A 14,144-nucleotide genomic window follows, 5' to 3' on the forward strand; every position below is an offset into this window, starting at 1 on the left:
AAAATGGTGGCAGCTTCCTGGCTCGTAGGGAGCGTGTTTGGCTTCATGCTTTTGGCTTCCACGTTCTCCCTGCCTTTCTATGGGTCCAATGCTGTCCCACAGTTCTTCTGCGACGTCCCCTCCCTGCTGAAGATTTCCTGCTCTAGGGCCACAGTGCCATCGATGTGAGTGTGACTGCTGGGGTACCGTTAGCTGTCATCTGCTTCATTTATATTACCCTCTCCTATGTGCACATCTTCTCCGCCATGCTGAGGATGCCGTCCACGGAGAGCCAGGCCAAAGCCTTCTCCACCTGTCTGCCGCACCTCATAGTGGTGACCTTGTTCATAGGGAATGGTGCCTTTGCCTATCTCAAACCACCCTCAGAATCCCCCTCAGTGCTGGACCTGCTCGTGTCCATGTTGTACACCATGGTGCCCCCAGCCCTGAACCCTCTCATCTGCAGCCTGAAGAACAGGGACATGAAGGCTGCCCTGAGAAGCACCCTAAAGGGAAGACTCCTTTGCTCTCCCTTCTGGGTTAAAATGTCAGCTTCCTTTCTCTCGTATTCCCCTCCTTAATCAGAGGGAATCTCCAGTGGCATATGCATCTATAGAGCTGTCCTTCTTGTCTGAAGTCTCGACAGTGAGGGATTTCAATGTGTGCAAGAGTAACGAACAAACACTTCTTAAGGAGGGGTGGATACCCAGCCTTACAGAACTTATTTGCATACCCATACTTTATTTATATTTATATCAATGTCTGACCAATCCCCCGACCCTAGACTGTGGCCCAATTGTGGGCAGGCGACATGTCTACAAACTCTGTTGTACTCTCCCAAGCACTCTGTACAGTGCTCGGCACACAGTAATCACTAATTGATTAAGTGTTATGGCTCAGGCAAGCACAACTTTCACCAGGACAGATATTCAATCAATCAATAGTATTGATTTACTACCTACTCTGTAAAAATAACTTGGGAGAGTGTGTGCCTCAGAGAAATCCAGACTTCACTTACCCCAACTCACTGACCGTGACTTTCCAGATCTTCCCCGACCCCTGGGTTCATTCTGGTGCCTCTTTCACCTGCTAAGTGACCAGTCCCTTAAAGGGCGGACACAAATTTCCAAGCTCAGTCAAGGGCTGAGAGTCATTCCCAGAACTGCATATCTTGCTATCGGAAGGCACAGCTCTTTGGTCCACTTCTGACAATTTGTGCAGATATAGGAAGTGTGTGTATTGCCATATGACCTCGGCAGAATTTAGGTTCAACATAGATGTTATCTGGGCTAGTGCAGGGTTTTGTTTCGGCATAATCCTTAATTAACTCTTTGAATTAAGATATTAATCCTAAACTTAACTTTCCACATCCTTATATTACCCCTTACCCTAATCCTAACTAAAAACTTAACCCAAACCTGAACCCTAACCCTAACCCTAGCCCTAACCAATTATATTTTCCTTAGAATCCCCTGCGTGGTTGCACCCCACAGTGGTCTTCCCTGGTTGTTCACCCTTATGGAACACTGCTTCTCTGGCAGAGAACAGCTCTCCATAATTCAGCGCTTCAGGTGGGGTTTGCCAACTCCAGATTCTGCAGGGCATTTCTGGGGGTCAACATGTCTTATAGCTGTCAGTCAACATTGGTGTTTATTTGGTATCAATTAATTAAATGGTGATGTGTATCGAGTCCCTGCTGAGAGTGGGAAACTAATTGAAGAAATGGGAATAGTGCAACAGAACAAGACAAGTGGCTCACTGCCTTCAAGGAGCTTTCAAACCAGTGAAGATCTGGGCAACCCAACAGCAGATCAATAACTTGCATTGGTTGCACTGCGACTGAGTGTGAAGGTCTGTGGTGAGCCTGTAAGGAGAGCACGATTTTAGCAAGTGTGAGTTGGAGTCCAAAGGCCCAGCCCCACAGATTATTTCTCCTTCCTCAGGAGGAAGAGTCATATACTTTGAAAGGGGACAGGATCATTGATTGGAAGGAAGCCAGTTGTTTCCGCACCCCAGTTTGATAAAGTGTCCCGTCAGGAGGACCTGGTTACAAAACCGAGTTACAAGACGACAAAACAAAGGCTGCACCCTTCTCCTCCTCAAGCCAGGGATTTCTGGTCCCTGTAGTTCATCAATCGTATTTATTGAGCGCTTACTATGTGCAGAGCACTGTACTAAGCGCTTGGGAAGTACAAAGTGGCAACATCCTGCCCTGCCCATATTTATCCACCCACACTACTTGGGGAGGAGGGTTCTTAGGGGGAATACCCAGACATTCCTAACTCTCATTAGATTTGCACTGCATAGGCATCAGAAAATACAATTGATTGATTCTTGGATGAGTGGAAAGAGCATGGGCTTGGAAGTCAGAGGACATGTGTTCTAATCCCGGCTCTGCCACTTGTCTGCTGTGTGACCTTGGGCAAGCCACTTAACTTCTCTGTGCCTCAGTTACCTCTTCTATAAAATGTGGATTAAGACTGGAATCCCCACGTGGGACAATCTACTCACCTTGTATCTACCCCAGTGCTTGGTACATAGTAAGTGATTAACAAATACCATTATTATTATTGTTATTATTGCTATTATTTTATCAACAGATTGATTGTCTGAGGTTGTGAATGAGATGAAGCTAAAACCACAGTTGACCAGAATATCATTAACAAAGAGGGCCTCTGGGATGTTGGAACATAGATGCTATTGTTTCCATGGGAACCTTGCAGGTCAGCAGCCCAACAGCTACATGGACCTCATGTCCACGGGGACTCAGGAAACCTGTGAAGGGAGAGTTCTCACATCATCCAGGTCCATGAGGTCCCTCTGTGGAGCTCTGAGCTTGTCCTCTAGGGATTTCCCTCAGAGCAGCAGTTGCTTTATCTACAAGGATGGGGAACCATCTAAAGAGCATCTCGGTATCAGCAGGAGAGCAGAGAAGGGCTGAGAGCCACACTTTCCCTTCATGGTCAGTACCACCAAGGAACCCGAGGGGTACATGGACCATCCTGGACTGACAACTCCACACTGCCCAGGTGACTGTAACCAGGGTGGGAAGGGACCAGAAGTTCAATGTGAGAGAAGGGCCACTCCGGGGAGACAGAAGCACATGATGTTTTAGTTTGGGCTGGGGCACTGTCTCCCTTGGTATTGTGCTGCACTCCTGGCCAACATTTTGCTCATTGCACTCCTTACCCAGGGGCCACAAGGTGGCTAAGGATGAGGGTGTGTGAGTCATATTGCAGATGCCACTCACACTATAAAGGATTCCCACATACAAAATCTCAGGCTCGAAGTCTACAGAGTGAGATCTCCTGACATTCCCATGGAACACTTCTCCATCGCCGTCATCATTATCAGCAGCAGCAGCAGCAAATATTGTCCTTTTGGGGGTAAGAGAGTGCATGGATTCTCAATCAGATTGTTTGTGTAGGTGTGAAAAAAATCAATCACTGGTATTTATTGTGTGCTTAGTGCAGGCATAGCCCCACACTAAGTTCTTGGGAGAATACAGTACAGTAGTGTAGATTGATATGATACCTGTCCATAAAGAACCTATGGACTAGAGGGGAAGCCTCTTTTGGAGCTAACGGTTTATGTGGGTGTGTTATAGGTGGTTTTTTGGGGGGTAGGGGTCCTAGTTCTGTATGTTTGGGTGAGTGTGTGCTCATGGAGTTCCCATTGCATGAGTTTACTTTTCATTCAATCGTATTTATTGAGCGCTTACTGTGTACATCTCACTGTACTAAGCTCTTGAGAAGTACAACTTGGCAACATATAGAGACGGTCCCTACCCAACAACGGGCTCACAGTCCAGAACTACTCACAACTTGAGTAGTTGTGATTCCCACTGGGCCTTCCACCACTCACTCTGCTTGTCAAAATATCCCAGTCAGCATTGCAAGTCATCCCATTCTATCACAGACTTTGTGTCCTATGTCACCATGGAGCAAATTGAAAAGGAGCCCTCCCCACCCCCGGCCCCCCTTGGGGCACCATGGTGCCCCTAGGTCTTGCTCCATTTATAACGGCTGGACCTGGATTCTAATCCTGGCTCTGTCACATGTCTGCTGTACGACCTTGGAGAAGTCACTTAACTTCTCTCTGCCTCAGTTATCTAATCTGTAAAATGGGGATTAAGTTTTACTCCCTCCTACTTAAACTCTGAGCCCCATGTGGGATGGGGACTGTGTCCAAACTGATTAATTTATATATACCCCAGTGCTTAGAGCAGTGTTTGGCACATAGTAAGTGCTTAACAAGTACCATTATTTTTTTTTATTTAGTCCAAAACCGAGTTGTATGGAGGGCTTTGGGGTGAATCTAAGAGAGGAGGCTTCTTTAAGTTGGAGGAGGATCCACTGACATTTAAATTCCCCAGTGGGTGTAAGAATGAGGTATCCCTCAATCAGTAAGACTTGCTCTTGAATTGTTTATGAAGTAGCAGTGATGGTTTGCAGTGAACTATTCTCACTCTCCAGTCTAGCCCTGCTGTAGCCAACAGCACACCCTGCAAGACTGTTGATAAAGATGGCAGCAGAGTGGGGTGGCACAGAAAAGCAGGATCATCCTCTCAATAACAGGCCCTGTCGTATCCTCAAACAGTCTATCTGTGGTTGTTGGGACACACTCACATCTGCTTTATTTATTATTTATTTGTTGGGATTTTCAAAATGCAGAAAGAAGAGTTGGTGTCAGCAAAAGACATGGTTATCTAGTTATGGTATTTTTAAGTACTTCCTACATGCCAAGCACTGCGCTAAATGGTGGGGAACCTGCCTTTCAAGGGAGTGTTTTGATCAACTCTTCCTAATTTTGCCTTTCTCTTTGTCTTAACAGGCAAAGAATTCTGCAGAACTTGGCTAACTGAATTTCTACTTCTTGTATCTTGGGAGGTAGTCTGGAGGGGAGGATAGATGAGAATCTTCTCCCATCAACTCCAAGGGAAGAAGTGCATCTCAGCATAAGGAGAGATAAATAGTTGTGGTAGGAGTAACAACATTTACTGCATGCCCACGTAGAACAGTGCACTCTATCAATCAATCAACAGTATTTATTGAGTGATTACTGTGTGCCAAGTTACTGAACAAGGAACAAGATACAACGGAGTTTGTTGACATGTTCTCTGCCCATAAGGAGATTAACCAACCAAATTCCAAATTGGCATATTCTCTGCCCACAAGTATTTAAGCATGTAAGTAGTTACATAACTATCTAAATGAGTACATATGTGTTATATGGGTGCTACGGAGGTTTTAATAAGCTCGTTCATGCCAGAATTATCTGAAGTGATCGTATGGTTTCGAGTGCTGGGAAATTAATCTAGAGAAGCTCGTAGGAATTTCAGCAGGGCTCTGAATGTGTGGAGAGCCGTGGTTTATCTGATTGGGAAGGGAGGTGCCCGAGCAAATCGTGGAAACAGGAAAGTCAAGAGTGAGTTACAACTAGAAGGATGGCTTGGGAGCGCTGAAGATAGATTGAATAGAGGATGATGATGATGATGACTGTGGTATTTATTAAGCACTTACTATGTGCCGGGCACCGTACTTAGCTCCGGAAAAGTGGGGTGAGGCTAGGCGGTAGAGAGCCTTGAAGCCAATTGTGGGGAGTTTTTCTTTCATCTGAAAAGACACGTATAGTCAGTGGAGGGTTTTGAGGAGAGGAGAGATGTAGTCTGAGAGATGCTTTATGAAATCATCATCATCATGATCAATCACATTTATTGAGTGCTTACTATGTGCAGAGCACTGTACTAAGCGCTTGGGAAGTACAAATTGGCAACATATAGAGACAGTCCCTACCCAACAGTGGGCTCACAGTCTAAAAGGGGGAGACAGAGAACAAAAACCAAACATACTAACAAAATAAAATAAATAGAATAGATATGTACAAGCAGAATAAATAAATAAATAGAGTAATAAATATGTACAAACATATACACATATATACAGGTGCTGTGGGGAAGGGAAGGAGGTAAGATGGGGGGATGGAGAGGGGGACGAGGGAGAGAGGAAGGAAGGGGCTCAGTCTGGGAAGGCCTCCTGGAGGAGGTGAGCTCTCAGCAGGGCCTTGAAGGGAGGAAGAGAGCTAGCTTGGCGGATGGGCAGAGGGAGGGCATTCCAGGCCCGGGGGATGACGTGGGCCGGGGGTCGATGGCGGGACAGGCGAGAACGAGGTACGGTGAGGGGATTAGCGGTGGAGAAGCGGAGAGTGCGGACTGGGCTGTAGAAGGAGAGAAGGGAGGTGAGGTAGGAGAGAGCGAGGTGATGGAGAGCCTTGAAACCCAGGGTGAGTAAATAAGTTACACTCTCTCTCTCTCTGTCTCTCTCTCTCTCTCTCTCTCTCTCTCTCTCTGCATATATATATATATATATATATGTGTGTGTGTGTGTGTGTTTACGATTTTCAGTATGTGTAAGCAACGAGTCAGTTGGAAGCATGTGTGCGTGTACGTGTGTGTATGTGTGTGTGCTAACAACGTATGGGTCACTGTAAGAATGAGTATGCTTATATATAAGGACATTTTTGCCTGAATATTAAATCAAGTTAAATATTAAATCAAGTACCCTACCAATCTCGACTACGGGAGAATTGCTGAATTGTACTTCCCAAGCGCTTAGTACAGTGCTCTGCACACAGTAAGCGCTCAATCAATGTGGTTGAATAAATGAGAATCAAGCAGAGGCATATCCATTCCATTCCTAGCTTGGGCAGTGGCTAGCGAGTGGAAGGCAATCTGCTACGAGTCCAAATTCAGCTGTGCTGGGCAGCAGCAGCATGGGAGAGAGTCGAGGGCAGAAACTCAAGTTCACCGCGTGGAAGGAGACAGTGGTAAACCACTTCTGTATTTTTAGCAAGAAAATTCTCTGGATCCACTACCAAAACGACTGCAAATGGAGGTGGGGCCTTCTGGGAGAGAAGTGTCCAAGGCGTCGCTATGGGTCAATCAATCAATCAATCAATCAATCATATTTATTGAGCGCTTACTATGTGCAGAGCACTGTACTAAGCGCTTGGGAAGTACAAATTGGCAACACATAGAGACAGTCCCTACCCAACAGTGGGCTCACAGTCTAAAAGGGGGAGACAGAGAACAGAACCAAACATACCAACAAAATAAAATGAATAGGAAAGAAATGTACAAGTAAAATAAATAAATAAATAAATAAATAGAGTAATAAATATGTACAACCATATATACATATATACAGGTGCTGTGGGGAAGGGAAGGAGGTAAGATGGGCGGATGGAGAGGGGGACGAGGAGGAGAGTAAGGAAGGGGCTCAGTCTGGGAAGGCCTCCTGGAGGAGGTGAGCTCTCAGCAGGGCCTTGAAGGGAGGAAGAGAGCTAGCTTGGCGGAGGGGCAGAGGGAGGGCATTCCAGGCCCGGGGGATGACGTGGGCCGGGGGTCGATGGCGTTACAGGTGAGAACGAGGTACAGTGAGGAGATTAGCGGTGGAGGAGCGGAGGTTGCGGGCTGGGCAGTAGAAGGAGAGAAGGGAGGTGAGGTAGGAGGGGGCGAGGTGATGGAGAGCCTTGAAGCCCAGGGTGAGGAGTTTCTGCCTGATGCGCAGATTGATTGGTAGCCACTGGAGATTATTGAGGAGGGGAGTAATATGCCCAGAGCGTTTCTGGACAAAGATAATCCGGGCAGCAGCATGAAGTATGGATTGAAGTGGAGAGAGACACGAGGATGGGAGATCAGAGAGAAGGCTGGTGCAGTAGTCCAGACGGGATAGGATGAGAGCTTGAATGAGCAGGGTAGCAGTTTGGATGGAGAGGAAAGGGCGGATCTTGGCAATGTTGCGGAGCTGAGACCGGCAGGTTTTGGTGACGGCTTGGATGTGAGGGGTGAATGAGAGAGCGGAGTCGAGGATGACACCAAGGTTGCGGGCTTGTGAGACGGGAAGGATGGTAGTGCCGTCAATAGGGATGGGAAAGTCAGGGAGAGGACAAGGTTTGGGAGGGAAGACAAGGAGCTCAGTCTTCGACATGTTGAGCTTTAGGTGGCGGGCGGACATCCAGATGGAGATGTCCTGAAGGCAGGAGGAGATGCGAGCCTGGAGGGAGGGGGAGAGAGCAGGGGCAGAGATGTAGATCTGGGTGTCATCAGCGTAGAGATGATAGTTGAAGCCGTGGGAGCGAATGAGGTCACCAAGGGAGTGAGTGTAGATTGAGAACAGAAGGGGACCAAGCACTGAACCTTGGGGAAACCCCACATGAAGAGGATGGGAGGGGGAGGAGGAGCCTGCAAAAGAGACTGAGAAAGAACGACTGGAGAGATAAGAGGAGAACCAGGAGAGGACGGAGTCTGTGAAGCCAAGGTCAGATAGCGTGTTGAGGAGAAGGGGGTGGTCCACAGTGTCAAAGGCAGCTGAGAGGTCGAGGAGGATTAGGACAAAATATGAGCCGTTGGATTTGGCAAGCAGAGATGACTCAGAGATGACTCGATGGCATAAGACAAGACAAAATTAAATCATTGACATTTCATAGGTGTTATATGCATCTCTTTACACTCTCTAACCTTCTCCTAGCTGTAATCTATTTTAGTTTTGTTCTCCTCCACTAATAATAATATTGTGGCATTTTTTAAGATCTTGTTATGTGTCAAACACTGAACTAAATGCTGGAGTACAACATGGAATCTGGAGAGAACAGAGTTTCTGTCGAAGGGAGAACAGGTATTGAACCCTCAAATTATAAATAAGAAAACTGAGGCATGGAAAAGTAAAGTGAATTACTGAAGGTCACAGAGCAGGCATATTCTAGAGCTGAGGTTAGAAACCAGATACTTTGAGTCCCAAGGCTGTGCTCTTTCCACTAGGCCATATTGTTTCTACAGGACTGGAAACTTTGAGATTCCAATAAAATAGAAACTCACTGAAAGCAGGGCTCATATGCACTAATATTACTGAACTCCTGAAGTGCTCATATACAACTTATTAATTTACTCCTATTGAAATGAATGCCGATTCCTTCATCCATGCTATTGGTGTCTCTAAATTTAAGATTTGTCTTGTCCTGTGCAGGGAGAAAACCTCATATCCCAGAAATGGCCAACATCTCCACGGTGACCGAATTCCTCCTCCTGGGGTTCTTCGATGCCCGAGAGCTGCAGCTGGTCCACGCCGTGCTGTTCCTCCTTGTCTATGTGGCGGCTTTGTTGGGGAATCTCCTCATTATCACTATCACAACCCTGGACCACCACCTTCACACGCCCATGTACTTCTTCCTTAAGAACTTGTCTTTCAATGACTTGTGTCTTATCTCCATCACCATCCCCAAATCCATCGCCGTCTCCCTGACTAATAACAATTCCATTTCTTTCCTGGGCTGTGCTTCTCAAGTCTTACTGGTCACCTGGTTTGCTGGTTCAGAGTTTTTTGTTCTCACGGTGATGTCGTACGACCGCTATGCTGCAATCTGCCTCCCCCTGCGCTATGAGCTCGTCATGGATAGATGGGCCTGTGTGCAGATGGTGACTGCCTCTTGGCTCAGCGGAAGTCTGTTTGGAGTCTTGTTTTCAGTTTCAACGTTCTCCTTGCCCTTCTGTGGGTCCAACACTGTCCAGCAGTTCTTCTGTGATGTCTCCTCACTGCTGAAGATCTCCTGCTCCGAGGACCACGTTGCTATTGATGTGATCGTGGCTGTTGCAGTAGGCTTAGTTGTCGTCGGTTTCACTTCCATCATCATTTCCTATGTCCGCATCTTCTCAGCAGCGCTGAGGACTCCATCCTCTGAGGGACGGAACAAGGCCTTTTCCACCTGTCTGCCCCACCTCACCGTTGTCACAGTTTTCCACTTCACAGGGGTATTTGCCTATATCAAGCCTCCCTCAGACTCTTCCTCGGCCCTTGACCTGCTAGTATCTGTGTTCTATGCCGTGGTGCCTCCTACCCTGAACCCTCTTATCTACAGCCTAAGAAACAGGGACATGAAGGCCGCCCTGGGGAGGACCCGAAAAGGGGGAAATGCCTGGTGGCTCCTGTGGGATAAGCTGTGTCTTTCCTTGTGCTGATGATCCCATCCCTCAACACGATACCCGCTCAAGGACTTATCCACATACAAAGGTGTCCTACAAGTCCGAAGAGATAGTCCTGAGAGTGAGGATTTGTCCAAGTCTCGGAGGGTGGTTGATGAATCTAGTGTGTGACTGACAATCCATTCATTCTTTGGGAGGCATCATGTACTAATGGAACGAACGTGTGACTGGGAGTGATGAGACGAAAGTACCAATCCCGACTCTGACGCTGAACAGCTGTGTGACCTTGAATCAGGGAATTAACATTTCTAGAATTCTCTGTAAAGTGGGAATTCGATACAGGCTCTGTGGGCTAGGGAATGTGTCTGCTTTGATTATTTTGTTTTCACTCAAGCACTTAGAACAGTTTTTTGGCACCTAAGCTCTTAGTAAAAACGTTATTAGTAATTATTGTGCTAATATGCACGTTAGGATTACTCGGAGTGGGTATGAAAGTTGGAAAATGGGGGACAATACGGGAGAATGGAGACAGTATGGTTACAGCTCCATCTGTCTTATCAATTCATCCTCTTATCCCTCCATCCATCCTTCCATCAATCAATCAATCAATTATAATTGCCGATCACATTCTGGGTGCAAAGCACTGTAAAGGAGAGTAAAAAAAAATGCATTGTCCCTGCTATCTAGGAGACTACAATATAATGAGGGAGATAGATACAGAATAAATTGCCTAGAATAGGAAGGAATGGAGGGAAAAATAGAAAAGGAGATAGATGTTTGCATCAAGACATCTTATGCTGTTTAGTTGTCTCTGACCTATAGCGCTGCCATGGACATATCTCTTCCAGAACGCCCCACCTCCATCTGCAATCGCTCTGGTAGCATATCCATAGAGTTTTCTTGGTAAAAATAAGGAGGTGGTTTACCACTGCCTCCTTCCATGCAGTAAACCTAACTCTACACCCTCAACTCTCTCCCATGCTGCTGCTGCTCAGAACAGGTGAGTTTTGAGACTGCAGTTTGTATAGTCACTATGAAGAGAGCTTCAAGCGGTGGGAGTGAGTGACTAAGTCCATAAGTGGTCCAAAATGCCAATTAGTATTGGGAGGAAGTGGCTTAAAGAGATGTAAAATTGATCGGGGAAGGTATTCTCTAGGAGGTGGTGATTTCAGAAGGACTTTGAAGATGGGTAGAGTCGTGGTCTGATGGACTGGAAGGGTAAAGGAGTTCCAGTCAGGTGAAGTAGCATGAGGGACCGTCTCTATATGTTGCCAACTTGTACTTCCCAAGCGCTTAGTACAGTGCCCTGCACACAGTAAGTGCTCAATAAATATGATTGAATGAATGAATGAGCCAGAGATCGGAGGAGGCTCTGAGACCGACAGATTATTTCTTCATTTTCCTTGAGGGTCATTGAGATACTTTGAAAAGGGACAGGGTCATTCACTGGAAGGAACTCAATTGTTTCCACAGCCCAGGTTAGTAAAGCATCCCAGTAGGAGGAGCCGTTTTTGATACTGAATTCAAGGGAGGACAAAGCATAGCCTCTGTCCTATTCCTTCTTAAGCCCAATCGCTTCAATCTCAAAGCCTCAGTCCTATGCCCCACCCCCACTCAGCCTGGGAGAGGACCTTAGGATGGATTCAGAGACATCTCTCGCTCTCTCTAGATTTGCAGTCAGAAAGTATCGAATTTTCCCCCCTGGATGATTGAATGACAGACTGATAGTCTGAGGTTGTAAATGAGACGAAGCTGAATTCACCCACAGTTGATATAGATGGTTGGTAAACATCAGAAACTGTTGCAGTATTGGGTTGCAGATGCCTTTGTTTCTATGGGAACGCTGCGTTTCAGCGCCACTGCTATAGATTCAGAGATCGTACTCTCACCTCTATGAGGCCTCGGGGACATCATGAGCAGAGGGTTCTAGCATTGCCCAGGCCACAAGGTCCCACTCGAGCCAGTCCTCCAGGGGCTCCCCATAGAGCAGAGGCTGCTTTATCTATGGGGATGGGGGACCATCTGGAGAACATCTCAGCACCCACGGGAGAGCAGTGAGGGGCTGAGAGCACCACACTGTCCCTTCAAAGCCAGTTGCACCCAGGAACTGGAAGGGAGAGGGGATCATCCCATCAGAGGTCATTGCCCCCAAGTCCCACGCTGCCCTGGTGAGTGGGATCAGCAGGGTAGAGCGGCAGAAAAGGACTAGAATGGGGATTCGAGAGATGGTGGATTTTGAGGAGACTTTCATACACGGAGCCAAAGTTGGAGTTAACAGCAGGGCTGCATCCCCAGAGGGGCAGGCGGGCTGGCAGGAGGGCAAGTGTCTGCCAGTACAGTGGCCCCGACCATCACACAATTCCCCTTTCTCACCCATCTCCATTCCCGCTACCATGACAAATACCAGCCTGGCTGTGACACTGCAGCACAGAGTCAGTACTATGCTTTGGTTGTTTTGGCCAGAAGTGGGTCCCGGACATCAAACATATTTCTGGTGGGGAAATGACAGACAGGGAAGAGAAGTTTTGACTGGTTCTGGACAACGACTAGCCCTATCATCAAGTCCTCCATGCAGGAGTTCTTCCCAAATGTTGGGAAAGCACATACAGGTAAGAGATGTAATTCCTGACCCCATGGATTTCCTGAGTGAAACCGATTAAAAAACTAATTACAGTTGGGGAGACGAAGAATGGAAAAATGGGTATGCAGATTAATAAGTGCTTACGTAAGAATGTAAATCTCTAGGTAGGGAAGTGCTTTGAGTGGTTGTGAATGTACAAGTTCAGAGGTGGTAGTTGGGCTGATAGGGTCTGGTGAGAAAAAACATTAACCTGGGAAGTTCTCCTGGAGAATGTGGGATTTCAGAAGGATTCAGCAGATGGTGAGAGCTGTGGTCTGAATGATATGAGAAGCAGAGTGGATCATTGGAAAGAGCCCGGGCTGGGGATCCAGAGGTCATGGGTTCAAATCCTAGCTCCACCAACTGTCAGCTGTGTGACTTTGGGCAAGTCACTTCACTTCTCTGTGCCTCAGTTCCCTCATCTGTAAAATGAGGATGAAGACTGTGAGCCCCCCTCGGGACAACCTGATCACCTTGTAACTCCCCAGCACTTAGAACAGTGCTTGGCACATAGTAAGTGCCTAATAACTGCCATCATCATCATTATTATTATATGAAAAGAGAGGGAATTCCAGGCAGAAAGACACATCTGAAATCAAAGAGTCGAGAGAGGGACAGAGGGAAGGTCAATTTCCAAGGGCTGCAGCAGACTAAGTGAAGAGGGGAGGGAAGCAGAGAGGAGAGAGACAGTGGAGAACCCTGGAGCCAATAGTCAGGAGTTGATTGGAGACAACCAAACTTCAGCGCTTAGAACAGTGCTTGGCACATAGTAAGCGCTTAACAAATGCCAGCATTATAATTATTATTCAATCCCTGATTCATTTTCCTCCAAACAGGGAGAGCCATAATCAGTCTACTTGTGTAAGAAGCTGTGTTTGTGCCCAGAGTGGTGCGGGGGTGGTGGTGAAGAAACCTAGTCTGGTAGTACTCTGGAGGGGAGGGGAGAAAGGAATCTTCTCCCATCACATCCAAAGAAAGAAGTGTCTTTGGACCCAGGGAGAGGTAAATAGTAGTAGTAAACGTTAGATGATTTATTGAGTGCCTACTTGAGGCAGTGCACTGTACTAGGTGCTTAAGAAGTTCTGAAAAATAAGTGAATGATCCCCTGCCCAAAAAGAGGCAAACATGAAAATACTTTAAAAAAAAAAAAAAGCACTGAGTGGACACCTGCACCTAAGTGCTAAGGAGGCTGTACACCACTTCATTCAGGAATGATATGAGTTAGGGTGATGGGAAAGCTTGTTAAAGGAAGTAGGATTGTAGCAGGGCTCCAAATAATGGGAGTGCTGTGGTCTATTTTATCATTGTTGTTTCTCTAGGCAACGTTTTATACAAAGTATAAAATTACCCACTATACAGTTACCTCTTGGTGGGCAGGAAAATATATGCCAACTATGTTGGATTGAACTCTCCCAAGCACTTAGTATAGTGCTCTGCACACGGTGAGTACTCAATGAATACCATTGATTTATTGATTGATGTGTTCATGCCCCTACATGTATCAATACTATTGAACTGTAAAGGTGATTAATAAATACAACTGCTTTATTTATTTCAATGAGAATCAAT

At 46.6% G+C, this 14,144-nt stretch overlaps 1 protein-coding gene across 1 annotated transcript; it reads left to right on the plus strand.

The window, feature by feature from the left end:
• Window positions 1-9,025: 9,025 nt before the first annotated feature.
• On the plus strand, window positions 9,026-9,991 carry LOC119923707 (olfactory receptor 14A16-like). Its single transcript, XM_038743003.1, has one exon. The coding sequence runs from the start codon at window positions 9,026-9,028 to the stop codon at window positions 9,989-9,991; it is 966 nt and encodes a 321-aa protein (XP_038598931.1).
• The last annotated feature ends 4,153 nt before the right edge of the window (window positions 9,992-14,144 follow it).

Source organism: Tachyglossus aculeatus, unplaced genomic scaffold (assembly GCF_015852505.1).
Source record: "Tachyglossus aculeatus isolate mTacAcu1 unplaced genomic scaffold, mTacAcu1.pri scaffold_223_arrow_ctg1, whole genome shotgun sequence".
NCBI lineage: Eukaryota > Metazoa > Chordata > Mammalia > Monotremata > Tachyglossidae > Tachyglossus > Tachyglossus aculeatus.